The sequence below is a fragment of the Polypterus senegalus genome, chromosome 15 (genome assembly GCF_016835505.1).
Source record: "Polypterus senegalus isolate Bchr_013 chromosome 15, ASM1683550v1, whole genome shotgun sequence".
Classification (NCBI taxonomy): domain Eukaryota; kingdom Metazoa; phylum Chordata; class Cladistia; order Polypteriformes; family Polypteridae; genus Polypterus; species Polypterus senegalus.
Window position 1 is genome coordinate 84,481,883 of NC_053168.1, and position 15,278 is coordinate 84,497,160.

The 15,278-nt window shown below is 37.6% G+C and overlaps 1 protein-coding gene across 1 annotated transcript in view; it reads right to left on the reverse strand.

The window, feature by feature from the left end:
- cibar1 (CBY1 interacting BAR domain containing 1) overlaps positions 1-15,278 on the reverse strand; it is an 86,676-nt gene that overhangs the window by 52,551 nt on the left and 18,847 nt on the right. The window contains exon 3 of the mRNA XM_039736963.1: positions 14,626-14,694. Coding sequence (XP_039592897.1) covers positions 14,626-14,694 — 69 coding nt within the window. The remainder of the gene's footprint in view (positions 1-14,625; positions 14,695-15,278) is intronic.

Below are 15,278 nucleotides of genomic sequence, written 5' to 3' on the forward strand. Positions count from 1 at the left end.
AAAAGATGCTGATGAAAAAAGAGAAGCAGCGGGCCGCTAGGGAGGAGAAAAGAAGAGCTGCTCAGGAAGCATCAAGCGCATCATCCTCTGAGCAAACCAAATGCTAAACAGAGACAGAGAAATAGGATGAAAACTAGGAATGCTCAAGTCAAGTGTATTCACTGCACGTTATTGTGCAGTAGGCCGTTACTGGTTATACAATAAAAACATTCATTTGTGTCTGTAAAAGCCAGTGCAAATTTATAGTACTTGTAAAAGTAAGCAAGCGTTTTTTTTTTTTTCACTTTTATTCTCTCAGTCACGATCACGATACAACAACCTAACCTGTCCCAGATCTGACGTGGTTACTTTTTATCTGAAACTGGGAATAACTGTAGATGTGTGTGGTGTTTTGAGACAATGGAACTGGAAATTCTCTGATCTGGAGGGATAAAAGCTGACACACAAATGCTGCTGAATCTTCATCATATCCTTCTTCATATCACACTGTCACTTGAATTTTTTTATTCAGTTTTATTGAGTGTTCCTGCTCATGCTGAATTAGTATGCACCTTATGGTCCATGATGTCAAAGACACACTGACAAAAAAATGACAGACATAGGTATATATATTTGGAATATCTCACCTCCTCTTTGCTCGAGACGCTGTTGGCTTACTGCTGCTGCGTGCCGTGTGATCTGCATTTCGTGCAGAGCTTCAAACGTTTAAAAGCCTATACAGCACCTGAATATTTGATCTCTTTTCACTGTTCTGTTATTTCCCAGAGTCATATTTTCAGATTGTCTGCATTAATGCGATCTTTACTCTCATTTTTGAAGACTTTCGAATTTTCCTACTTCCATTATCTCTAACTTGCTCTGCATGTGTATCATGGGCCTTGCTTCTGAAGGTTGCGAGTATGACGTGACCTGTCCGTCTCGCGGGAAGTGAAAGTATCTCTGTCTCTCTTCAAAAGATCACTTCTTGTTCCAGGTAAAAAGTCTTGTCTCATCACAAGTTTTTTTTTTTTTTTATAATATATATAACTTTTAATTTGGAAGGGTTAACCTAACAGTTTATATCTTTTAAATAAAAATTCATTAATAAATGAAAAAAAAGAACAGTTTTACCTTTTTTTTTTTTTTTAGCTATTATTACTACTGTTGCTAACAATTTTGTCTAATGCTCACTTATAAAGAAAACTCACTGCCTGGGTTACTACATGCTTCCAGCTTTCAACTCAAACCACTATATAACCATCTGATAAACAGTTTAATATGATGGTAAAAAAGCTCAACTTTGGTGTCATCAGACCATAGGACCTTCTTGCAACTTCGGAGTCTTCTGTATGTATTCTAGCAAATTCTAGCTGAAAATAGTTCATAAAAAAATTAAATTTTTTCTCCAGCCGTCTGGAGTTTTTTTTTGTTTTTTCTGTCCCCCCCTGGCCATTGAACCCTACACTTATTCGATGTTAATTAATGTTGATTTATTTTGTTTTCTTATTGTGTCTTTTATTTTTCTATTCTTTATTATGTAAAGCACTTTGAGCTACTGTTTGTATGAAAATGTACAATCACTCAGATCAACTACAGGCATAATTACCTTACATTTGTGCCAAACTCTATTAATTTCTTAATGATTAATTTAACAGTACTCCAAGGATTGTTAAGTGACTTGGATATTTTGTTGTATCCATTCCATTACTTGAGCTTTTAAATAACCGTTTCACTGGGTTGCTTCTATTGTTTTATTTTGGTCTTCATTTTGTACATAAAACCACAATACTGCTACATCAAAAGCTGGACCTTCCAGCTCCAGGTGCATTTACACTACAATAAAATGAAGCGCCTTGACTACAGACAGCTGAAAACAAAAGTTGTATTAAACAAAAAGAGTCAGGTGTCTGCAATGCTGAACTGTACTAAATGGGGTTCAGAAATTATTAAGGTAGATGGACTTATAAATTGAATTTTCCAGAGTAATCTATTTTTTCTTCTTACTACATAGGGGAAATGTATAAGAAAATGTTCTCCTCGTGTAGTACATATTTTCCTATAATAAATTATTATACTGTATATTACATTTACTAAAATATGCTAATGCAATCTTAAATTGTGCAGAATGAAACTTGTAAATAAGCACTATGTAGTGAATGTAAAAATGTTAACAATCATGTAAAAATGTTTTGAATCTCCGTTTTTCATGTTTCATGTGTTTTGTAAAAGCCTATTATAGAAAATGCTGTTGAATACACTAACATAGATTTTGTCATTTTGTCTAAAATTCAAGGCATTTATAATATTAACTCCAAGCTAAATATTTTACAAATTTATGATAATGTACTTGTAATCCACAGTTTTTACTCTTATAGTTCAGTTAGAATTCTGCAAAGAATCATCCAAGACAAATAAGGAAATTGCCAACAATTGTTCATTAGCTAATGTATGCAAATAAGGCTCTTTGGCATTATGGGTATATTCATTTAAGTGAAGATGAAGAATTATGTGGTACAAATGAGCAAGGAGGGAAGGGAAATAGTAGAATTAAACTGACACAAACGTTAATATAAGTGAGTGTCTCTCTCTCCTACACATTTTCAGTAGGTTCTAAAATTAAACACCACTGTTCAAAAGAACAGCAACTTTGCCAAGGATCGGTCAACTGTACTATTAAATGAAAAAATCACTAGTTTGTAGCTATCTTGGTTGCACATCTGTAATTATGGAATTGATAGGTGACTACAATACCTTTCCCTGCTTATAAATTAATTTTAAGTTAATATACAAGCCCTATAAATGTATTTAATTTAAGTTGTACCTTGATGTAAGTATCATTAATTAACGTTTCAGTTAAAAAAAAATAAATAAAATGACACCCATAAACTTTCAAAAATTAACATAAATAGGTCAAAGATATACTTAATTAAAATTATTTTAAAAGTTGGAATGGTCTACTACATGGATACAAAGCTTCTTTCTTGCTACTATATTTTACTCATACATTCATAATCAGAATTTTCTATTTACAATGAATAATCTTCTATCAATTTACTAGAAAAATGATATCACCCATAGAGTAAACTAAAATGATTTCCAAAAACATTTCAAGTCAATTATTTTTAAATATTTTTGTATTCCTTTAAAGTAAACCTTTTGATTTTTGAATCCAAAATCGTGGAGCATCAAGGATACTGTGACAGACTAGTGTTCTTTTAAAATAAAACAGCTAAAACTTTCAGATGTCAACAATCATTCAGGAGAAAAGAAGGACAAAAAACTAAACATCGTGTTAATATACACGGACAATAAACAGGTAATGCTATACTTATTTGAAATTTCCCTTAGTATGATATCTTTATACGAAATTCTTTAGGATACTTGTAATTAAAACTTTCATTTATTCTTGTGTTACCAGGGCTCCCCTTTAGTAATCGTTGACAAGTGCAAAAGAGGCAATAAAGTGCAGAAATGTTCAAATACAACCCTGAATTTGGAGCATATTTTGTGCCCTCCAAGACAGTGAAAGCAGCAATTCCTCATTAATGAATGAAAAACACTACTGTGCCATGATGTTCACTTACATAGCAGTTTGTAAGTTTGTTTTTAAGTCTGCTAATTAATTGGCTTACTAATTGCTAAAAGTAAAATGATTGTTTAAATTGGCCCTATAAATGACATGTATTATATTACTAAGTTAAATATTCACCTTTTTTTCTTTAGAAAGATAGAACTAGCTTGATATATTGTACAAGCATTATGAGACAATGGAAGTATTAGTACAAGGATGTATAAAGTACTAGTTTGCAGCTTATTTCTTTTACAACACTACAATTCAAGTATTCATATCAGAATCAAGAGAACAAATATTTACTGCAAGTTTACAATAATGTATACAGTGTATAAAAATACTACTTGATTGCAAAATCATTTATATCTGTTATCTAAAATGTACTCTTTCTGGGTTCTGTGTCTCTTAGGCCTTCTCTTTTACACATCAATACTTTTTCTCTATTTTTGGATACGCTTTGTGACCTGTGCAAATTCCACAAGGAGAAAAAGCTCCAAATTACAGCACCCATCTGAAAGTCAAGAGAAGGTTTTATGTGAAAAGAAGAATATTATTTATCCCCAAGAGAAAAAAGACTACTACCAAGAAAAACTTGCAATTATTGACATTGAAAAATTGACAGATGTGTACATTACAAATCTGCATTTTTCTTCAGGGCCATTGGGATTAGGTTTTTCTCAGACGCCTCCAATATCTTTTTTCATTAATCCTGTCTCATCTCTCAACACTAACCCTCATACTGAAAAAGACGAAGATACTATTGTTGATGTCCAGGCCTATATGGATGGCTTTGAAGAAATTGATTTAGGGGACTCCCCAGTGGAAATGAACAATTAAAGTATATGCAGTATATACAGTATGAAAGATGTTATAAATTATGGACAGTAGTCCAGTTTGTATATTTCCTATGAAATCACAGTAAGAACCACTTAAAATCAATAAAAAAAAATTAAAAAAACTGTTTAATTAATGAAACTTGCAGATTGATTAAAATCCAGAATCAAAGTTCAAATTAGTGATAAAACCAAAGCAAATATGTTAAAAAATGTAAACAAATAAACTGTGATCACTAATGTATTTGTAAAGCTGTTGCATGAAAAATTCCTTTTGTATTACCAACACCTAACTAACTCTTAACTTCAGCAACTCAATGATTTGTAAAGCCTATAATATTATTAGTCAAAATTTGTAGTTTTTAAAAGTGTAATTTTATTACCAATTTCACAAACCTTGTGTTTAAGAATTATATGAATCCTTAAAGAACCTTCCACATACCAGCAGTGGAAATCAGTAAGAATACTGTATGTTCACTTTTCTGCCAAAAATAAATATAACTAGTGTTTTTATTAATAAGAAAAATCACACAGGAGGGATGAATACAGGGAGATTACACCACATAAAATCAAGGTACTAGAGGTTTAGCATCCCCAAAAGCAGCCCTTCAACTGATTTTAAGGACACAATCCTTTTGACACCTCTTTGTGACTTTGTCTGAGATTACCAGCTTTATGCCAGTCCTCTAGATCCAGCCTACAACAGGCAAATGTGCTTGAAAAAATACTGCTTGAGACCCATGATGAATACTGAATATTACTGTGGTTATTCAGCATGAAAAATTCAACATCCTCAAGTTTGAGAGGTGTGATAGATTGTCTGATAACATGCATAAGAAAGGTGATAAAAATTGAGTGTACATTTATTTAACTATCAACTAAGCAAACAAGAATAATCTCCTCTAAACTGTCAAAATCACAATGTCCGAGCTATTCATTTGTGCACTGAAATGTTTCATTCATGATAATGTAATTTAAGAGAATTACAGAGTCTGACAGATTGGATTTTAAGGTGGGAATCCTAACAAAAAGTTAGGATTTCATGAACTTAGTAGGATTTAAGCATGGAATTTAGAAATAATATACGATTGTCTTAGACTGTTGGACTTATCCTTGCATGTTCTTGCATTTAATTTATTCATTGACATCTGATTTTATTAAAAAAATACATATTATTAAGTCATTTTCTAACCCAAGCTCACCATTCATCATTAGCCTCAAGGTGGGAATAAATCCCACACAAATGTATTTCAATACTAACAAAATTTCAAACCAAACATAAACTCAATGCCACATGAATGGGTAAATGCGGAGATGATTCAGACTGCATCCATTTCACTAAAACCTTTTAAATTTGGTTTGTCAGCAAGTCACTTTGTCTGGTTTCTAATATTTGCTTTTGTGAAATATATTGCTGCAAATGTAAATTTAATACATTTTAGATGATCAATAATACTTAATAAAAAGTCATTAATGAAAAATTTCTGATTCTAAATACAAGTGCCAGTTTTGTTTTTCTAATCTATCACTAATTTTTTGCAAATCAATTGGATGTCCTTCTACTATTTCAGAACTCTTTAAAAAAAAAAAAAAAATCAGTTTTTTTATTGTAAAGGTATGCCATGTAAGTTATCAGACATTTAACATTACTCAAATGTTTGTGGAATCATTTAGAATTTGATAGATAGATAGATAGATAGATAGATAGACAGACAGACAGACAGACAGACAGATACTTTATTAATCCCAAGGGGAAATTCACATAATCCAGCAGCAGTATACTGATACAAAGAAACAATATTAAATTAAATAGTAATAAAAATGAAAAAAAATTAAAATAAAATTAATGTTCGCATTTACTCCACCGGGTGGAATTGAAGAGTCGCATAGTGTGGGGGTGGAACGATCTCCTCAGTCTGTCAATGGAGCAGGACAGTGACAAAAGTCTGTCACTGAAGCTACTCCTCTGCCTGGAGATGACACTGTTAAGTGGATGCAGTGGATTATTCATGATTAACAGGAGTTTGCTTAGTGCCCGTCGCTCTGCCACAGATGTTAAACTGTCCAACTTTAATCCTATAATGGAGCCTGCCTGCTTAACAAGTTTGTCCAGGCGTGAGGCGTCTTTCATCTTTATGCTGCCACCCCAGCACACCACCGCGTAGAAGAGGGCACTCGCCACAACCGTCTGGTAGAACATCTGCAGCATCTTACTGCAGATGTTGAAGGATGCCAACCTTCTCCGAAAGTATAGTCTGCTTTGACCTTTCTTACATAGAGCATCAGTATTGGCAGTCCAGTCCAATTTGTCGTCCAGCTGCACTCCCAGATATTTAAAGGTCTGCACACAGTCACCTCTGATGATCACAGGGTCCATGAGGGGCCTAGGCCTCCTAAAATCCACCACCAGCTCCTTGGTTTTGCTGTTGTTAAGGTGTAAGTGGTTTGAGTCGCACCATTTAACAAAGTCTTTGATTAACTTTCTGTACTCCTCCTCCTGCCCACTCCTGATGCAGCCCACAATAGCAGTGTCATCAGCGAACTTTTGCACGTGGCAGGACTCGAGTCATATTGGAAGTCTGATGTATATAGATTGAACAGGACCGGAGAAAGTACAGTCCCTCGGCGCCCTGTATTGCTGCACACAATGTCAGACCTGCAGTTCCCAAGACGCACATATTGAGGTCTGTCTGTAAGATAGTCCACAATCCATGCCACAAGGTGTGAATCTACTCCCATCTCAGTCAGCTTATCCCTAAGGAGCAGAGGTTGGATGGTGTTGAAGGCGCTAGAGAAGTCCAAAAACATAATTATTACAGCACCACTGCCTCTGTCCAAGTGGGAGAGGGATCGATGAAGCATATAGATGATGGCATCCTCCGCTCCCACCTTCTCCTGGTATGCGAACTGCAGAGGGTCGAGGGCATGGCGGACCTGTGGCCTCAGGTGGTGAAGCAGCAGCCGCTCCATGGTCTTCATCAGATGTGACGTCAGAGCAACAGGCCGGAAGTCATTCAGCTCACTAGGACGTGATACCTTTGGGACAGGAGTGATACAAGATGTTTTCCAAAGCCTTGGGACTCTCCCCTGTTCCAGGCTCAGGTTGAAGATGCGCTGTAGAGGACTCCCCAGTTCCAACGCACAGGCCTTCAGCAATCGTGGCGATACACCATCTGGACCCGCTGCTTTGCTGGCACAAAGTCTTTTCAGCTCTCTGCTCACCTGGGCTGCTGTAATTGTGGGTGGGGATGTCTCACCTATGCTGGTATCAGCAGAAGGATGGTTGGAGGATGCAGTACTCCGAGGTGAGAGTGGGTTACTGTGATCAAACCTATTAAAGAAGTTGTTCAATTGGTTTGCTCTCTCCACGTCTGTCTCAATGGTGGCACTTTAATTGGTACAATCATGGTGTCCATTAATGTATCTCAGCTCCTTCCATATTAGTCAATATGTTTCCTTTGTGATTTCACAACTTCCAAAATATTTCAGTTGTGGTACCGATGGAAACTCTATTTACTTCTAAAACTTGACTAGTACCACAAATTTAGAGTTTGCTACTTTGTGTTTACTGATGAGGTAGGCTATTTATAAACTCTGTGACACTGAGCTAGTACTGTGTTTCTAGTGCTTCTGTTTTAACAAAGCATTTTGAACTCAGCCACATTAATGTCATGCAAATATGGGAGTTTAGAAACAATGAGGGTCCAAACATTAAAAAACACTTAACTTTACATTCTCTTTTATAATAGTGATATTAAATGCACACCTAGATCTTTCACTCATCATTCACATATTAATACAGTTTGCACATAAAACTCCACAGACCTGTAAGACAGCCCTACACGGCTAATCAGATCATAAAAATATATCATTACTTCAGTGCAGACAACAAATTATACTTGTTAAACAAGCAATTACAACAAAAAAGGGAGTGCATGCTGTAATTTGAAAAATCAAAACCTCAAAATTTCCATTCTTAGCTGTAGGTGTTGGGCTACTTGTTGTCTGCATGAAAACTACTTCATATTTAAAGATTTTGTGGGAAATGAGTCACAACTAAAACACGGAACATATAAAAATTATTTCAGAAGATCTCTGTATATCTAAACTGGGGCAAATATACTATTATGGCCAAAAGTATGTGGACGCACCTCCAAACTATTGTAATTGGGTATTTCAGCCATACCCATTGCTAACAGGTACATAAAAATCACACGGCTATGCAGTCTCCATTAACAAACACTAGCAGTAGAACGAGTCATAGTGAAGACTTCAGTTAAACTATGTCACCTTTGCCAGGAGTCATTGCATGAAATTTCTGCTCTGGTATATCTGCCCCAGTCAACTATAAGTGCTATTATTGTGAAGTGGAAGCACCTACTGTAGGAATGATAACATCTTAGGCACGAATGTGGTATACCACCCAAACTATATGATGAGGTGAAGGAGGAAATTTTAAATCAGCTTCAGAACGTAAGCCACTTTTCCACCACATCCAATCTGTGGACTATCATGCAATCGTACATGAAGCTACTGGTCCATTTTATTGATAACTGGGACATCAAGAGAGTGTCTGTCTTCAGACAGGCTATGTGCCAGATGACTATTCTTGAGAAATTATTGCGCTGGGGCTCAGAGATGTGCTTAAACCTTAGATGATGTGCGACAAGTTTCCACTACCACAGACAGCGCTGCTAATGATTAAAACCGTTGATTTAAAAAATGGAAGAGACTACAGTACTTTGGTCACTGACTGCATCTAGCATTTGGTAAGGGGTTTGTGTGCACATTGAGTGTGTGAGTGTGTGTGCGTGTATGAGAAATATCCATCCATCATCCAACCCACTACATTCTAACTACAGGGTCAGAGAGGGTATGCTTGAGCCAATCCCAGCCAACACAGGGCACAAGGCAGGAAGCAAGCCCACCGCAGGGCACACACGCACACCCATGCATCAAGCACACACTAGGGACAATTTAGAATCGCCAATGCACCTAACCTGCATGTGTTTGGACTGTGGGAGGAAACTGGAGCACCCGGAGGAAACCCACGGGGAGAACATGCAAACTCTACGCAGGGAGGACCTGGGAAGTGAACCTGGGTCTCCTAACTGCGAGACAGCAGTGCTACCCACTGCGCCACCATGCTGCCTGCATGAGTAGTATTTTAAATGAAATAATAATGTAAATAATGAACAGAACTGTAATTTGTTTTTGGGTTTTAGAGAGAAATATGAGATCTCCAAGCATTGAATGGGCCATTTGTGTATGCAAGTGAATTGTTGCAAGTTTTTCCTTCAGCTGGAAAAAGAGTAGGGACTTGACAGCAGCATAGAAAGTGCTCAATCTGCCTTACCATCAGCTCATAACAGAATCCACACAAGATGAGGATTAAGGGCGGAAATGATCCAGAGAGTGTTGAAGCAACAACGGGCCATCACCCAAGTTCTCTCATCTGACAAAAAAAACAGACAATATGTCCTCACCTAGCAGGATATTGATGTTCTGGAGTCAACTGGCAAAGTTCTCTGACCCTTCCTGGAATTTACAGATGTGCTGTCAGCTCAGCCTTTTATCACAGTCTCAAATTGCTGGTGTGTTTTGGGTCATTGTCCTGTTGCAGCACCCAAGATCGCTTCAGCTTGAGTTGACGAACAGATGGCGGACATTCTCCTTCAGGATTTTTGGTAGACAGTAGAATTCATGGTTCCATCTATCACAGCAAGCCTTCCAGGTCCTGAAGCAGCAAAACAACCCCAGACCATCACACTACCACCACCATATTTTACTGTTGGTATGATGTTCTTTTCTGAAATGCTGTGTTCCTTTTACGCCAGATGTAACGGACATTTGCCTTCAAAAAGTTCAACTTTTGTCTCATCAGTCCACAAGGTATTTTCCCAAAAGTCTTGGCAATTATTGAGATGTTTCTTAGCAAAATTGAGACGATCCCTAATGTTCTTTTGCTTAACAGTGGTTTGCGTCTTGGAAATCTGCCATGCAGGCCGTTTTTGCCCAGTTTCTTTCTTATGGTGGAGTCGTGAACACTGACCTTAATTGAGGCAAGTGAGGCCTGCAGTTCTTTAGATGTTGTCCTGGGGTCTTTGTGACCTCTTGGATGAATCGTCTCATCGCTCTTGGGGTAATTTTGGTCGGCCGCCACTCCTGGGAAGGTTCACCACTGTTCCATGTTTTTGCCATTTGTGGATAATGGTTCTCACTGTGGTTCGCTGGAGTCCCAAAGCTTTAGAAATGGCTTTATAACCTTTACCAGACTGATAGATCTCAATTACTTCTGTTCTCATTTGTTCCTGAATTTCTTAGGATCTTGGCATAATGTCTAGCTTTTGAGGTGCTTTTGGTCTACTTCTCTGTGTCAGGCAGCTCCTATTGAAGTGATTTCTTGATTGAAACAGGTGTGGCAGTAATCAGGCCTGGGGGTGGCGACGGAAATTGAACTCAGGTGTGATACACCACAGTTAGGTGAATTTTGAACAAGGGGGCAATTACTTTTTCACACAGGGCCATGTAGGTTTGATTTTATTTCTCCCTAAATAATAAAACCATCATTTAAAACTGCATTTTGTGTTTGTATTTAGGCTGTGTTACACCTTTTACAAACCAGCATCTTGGCTCACCACTAAGTGGACACAGATCTTATTATGTCAAATAAGACCAAAATTATTGATTATTGAGGGGACGTGTGATGACTCTGCCACCCAGCAACTACTGCACATTGCTTCTTTTATGGATCCACAGTTTAAAAGATCTTACATTCCTGAGGGAAAGTATGACTATATCAAACACAAAGTTGCATCTGAACTGGTAGAATTTCAACATTATGAGACTAGCACCCAGTCTGGCTTAGCTGTGGGACCTTCAGAAGCAGCTGAAGCAATACCACTGGCAGCCAAAAAAGAGCTTCTTCAAGAGGCCAACATCTTCATTCACATTATCTAACTTACCTGCAAGCAGCCGAGACTGACAGTGAAATACACCCACATGCACGGCAGAAGGAACATGAGCCAATCTTTGCACCTCTCATCCACCTTGCAAAGAAATATCTCTGCATACAGGCTACTTGTTCACCATTAGAAAGTGCATTTAACATGGGGGGGCAACAGAGTGAACTGTCACAAGGCATCTTTAAACCCAGAAGCAGTTGATAGACTTGCATTTCTTAAACAAAATTTGTGGATTCACTTAAATGCTTTTTCTTGCCATGGTTTATTTGTGTGCAAAATATAGCTTAAAAATAAAAATGTTTCAATATGCTCCTTCTAATTTTTTATGGCAAAACTGCTAAAGTAGTTAAAGCACCTACTCCGACACTACCCAAGTACAGTCAGAAAACTGGCTTTCTTGCGTTAATGTTTATATGAATTTCTTGCGATAATGTGTATATTTTGTTTATGTCTGTGCTATTATAAAGTATATGATATAAAGTTATTATAGTGCAATTAGATCCAGATAATTAAATATAAGAACAATTTAACTGTGTGACTTCTTTGTGAGAAAAATTGGATAGGAAAAAATATTGTTGTATTATCGTACATTGGCTTTTGGTCCAAAAATATTGTGATCTGAATTTTGAGCCATATTATCAGCCATACTGTCAAGTACTGAAACACATATTATATAAAAATCACCTATCCCCTGTTGTGCCAGTCACAAAAGAGTTCAAAGCTGCCTCTGGAATTAACATCAGCACAAGAATGATGTGTACGAAGCTACATGAAATGGGTTTCTATGACACAAGCTCATTATCATTATATACAATTTCAAACATTGGCTAGAGCAGTGGAGATGTCTTATCTGGAGTAATAAATCACACTTCACTATCTGATGGTCATATGAACGAATCTGGGTTTGCTGGATGCCAGGAGAACACTACCACCCAGAATCTGCAGTGCCTGCTGTAGGGTTTTGTACAGGAGGGATAATGGTCTTAGGCTGTTTTTCAGGGTTTGGGCTAGGCCCCTTGGTTCCAGTGAAGGGGACTGTTAAAGCTAAAGCATTGTAAGATATTTTAAACAATGGTGCACTTACAATTTAGTAGCAACAGTTTGGGAATGACCCTTTCCTGTCCCATCACAAAAGTGCCCAATGCACAAAGCCAGGGTCATAAACAAATGACTTGACGAGTTTGGTGTGCACCAAACATGCACAGCTAAAGTGTGCACGGTGCACTAACCCCAACTATACAGAGCATCCTTTGGTTAAATTGTAATGTCAATTCTGAGCCAGATCTTCTCATCTAACATCAGTGCCTGACCTTGCAAATGCTCTTTTGGCTCAATGGACACACAGTTCCATAGACATTCTTCAAGAATAGTGGAGGCTGCCATAGCCAGATCTGGGGGCTCTCCATATAAATGCTCATAGTTTTGGAATTGGATGTCCAAAACAACCATATAGGCATAATGATCAGTTGTCCACAAACCTTCAGCCCTACAGCTTGGTCAACCTATATCAAGGTGGTAGCAGCAGATATAACTCACTGTTTTAACACTAGAATCTCTGATGCCTTTGAAACAAACTGGTAATACCGGGCTACCTTAAATTCCTTCTCACTTCTTCATCAGCATCTTGTGTTTTGCAAATGTATCGATCAGCACAGGCAGGAGGCAGACTGCTTTCCCATCCCCCACCGACACAGCTTTAGTCATAAAGTTCTCCCAGCTCAGGTTTGTTAATCTGGGTGTGACATGCCTTGAATTGTATAGGGTACATAATATATTGTTATTTGGAACACAAGCATTTCATGTGTGTTCTGTGTCTACAATGATCTGTGTAAATGTGAGGCAAGAAATATTGAACACATAACTAAAACAGAATTTTTTTCATGTTCTACTAATAACTGGCAAAATACTGACGTGAAGTGTATAATATGTGAAGATTGAAATCCAAATATCAAATAAACACTTTCACAAAAGACACAGATATAACAAAACAAGTGTGCTTTTTTCTAGAATTTAACCAAAATATACACTGTGGGAGATGGCCGGCTGTTCATCCTGTCAATACCCCCAGGCTGCCAGATAGAGCCTTCCCTGTAGCATGGAAGTGCCCCAAAGACCAGCAGGGAATCCTGGACAATTGAGTTTCTATTCCCAACCCTGCTTGATACCGTGGGGCCCACCAGAGGACGCTGCAGGGACTTTGATGTGCACAATAACCCAGAAGTACGTTTAGTCACACCGACCCGGAAGTGCTAAGTAGTCACGTGGACAAGGGTTCAGGAGTACTCCTGGGTCATGGACTATAAAAGACTATGAGAAACCCCAGACGTGTGAGCTGAGCTGGGTGGAAGGGTGGCAACGCGTCTGGGAGAGGAGGATTGTGTATTGATTATTAATTTGATTGTGTTCATGAATATAGTGGAGTGGAGAGTGCTTGGTGCACGTTATTATAACAAAAACAATAATAATTGGACTTTTACCTGGTGTTTGGCGTGGTACCTGGGTTCAAGGGAGTGATAGCGCCTCCTACTGTTACAACATACACACACACACATCTGCTTGGCTGGTGCAGAGATAAGAGCTGCTGCCTCCAAGTTAAGAGGTTGCAGTTTCAATACCAGGTCCTTCATGCATTAACTGTTTTGAGTAGTGAGCTATTATTATTACTATTATAGAATAAAAATATAAAATTGACTTAGAGTCTGTAACACCTGGTGTAAATTTATGATACTTGTATAAGTTAGTGTTTTATTATTCATTTTTATTCTCTCTGTTACGTTCATCCTCCCCCCTGATCGAACACTGTTAGTTTTCAAATAAAGATGTGCTATAACAGAGGTGAACTAAGATTAGGATGAGGGTCCTACAACGGAGAAAGTCAACAGAAGCCCTCCCTGCAAGAAACGTCCACTCACACAGAAGAACAACACAGCTGCACCAGACATAAAAATATGAAAGTTAGCATCGTTTGAATGCAGCAAGAAGTTGGACTAAAAAGAACAAAAGTAAGATTTCTCACAGTAAGTCTGTGAAAGGTTGCATACAGGGTTTTCTTAAGAAGTTATAAGCTATCTAGCACTTGTTTTTGGAACTGCAAGGACCTTGAAAAATAACAACTACAAAGTAAGATTATAGTGACTTGGATGGGCAAAATAGTTGGGTGACAGTGAGGCAGAATGTGGAAAAAAACCAAATGAACTGCCAAGGGGCATTCCTATGTGCACTACTGTAGAACACTAGTAGATTTAACTTCACCATTACAGCGTTAACACCTGCTTACCCTCTTGAGCTTCACGATAGTCCCATAACTTTTTAAAGGTTCAATCACTTTGGCTTCTAGTCTTTCAACCTAAGGAGGGAAAATAAAACAATATTAGAATACAGAGCTACTATTAAAGAAACATCAAGCAAACTTTAAGCATGTCAAAAAACAAACTGATAAACTATATATTAAGTATCAAGGGTATATGTCATTAGGGTCTATTGCAAGCATTTGGACAATTATTTTTTGTGCACACATTCAAGATTGCCAGAAACATACACCACCATAAACATTGTGTAATCCATCAATGTCTACAGAATTGTATAAAAACATTTAAAACATAATAAAAGAGCTTGCCCATCAATATTCAACAACAAGTGGTTAGTACAAGTGGATATATCAGTTTATCATCACGGAAATTTAGTTGAGCTGGCATCTAAATCCAGCTCTACAAAGACTATTTTTTATGTTTATATATATGTTTTGCAGCTGTTTTTCCTTTAGTTTTACCACCCAAAAAGTGTTCAATTCCCCATTTTGTTTTCTTTAGGTAAAAGTAAAAATGAAGGCTAGAGTGCTGGATGTGGTCATGGTCATGGCATTGGCAATGGAGCTAGTCAAGGTCGCAGTACCACCAAACCATTCAAGTCATGTCAGCCACCAGCAGCAAC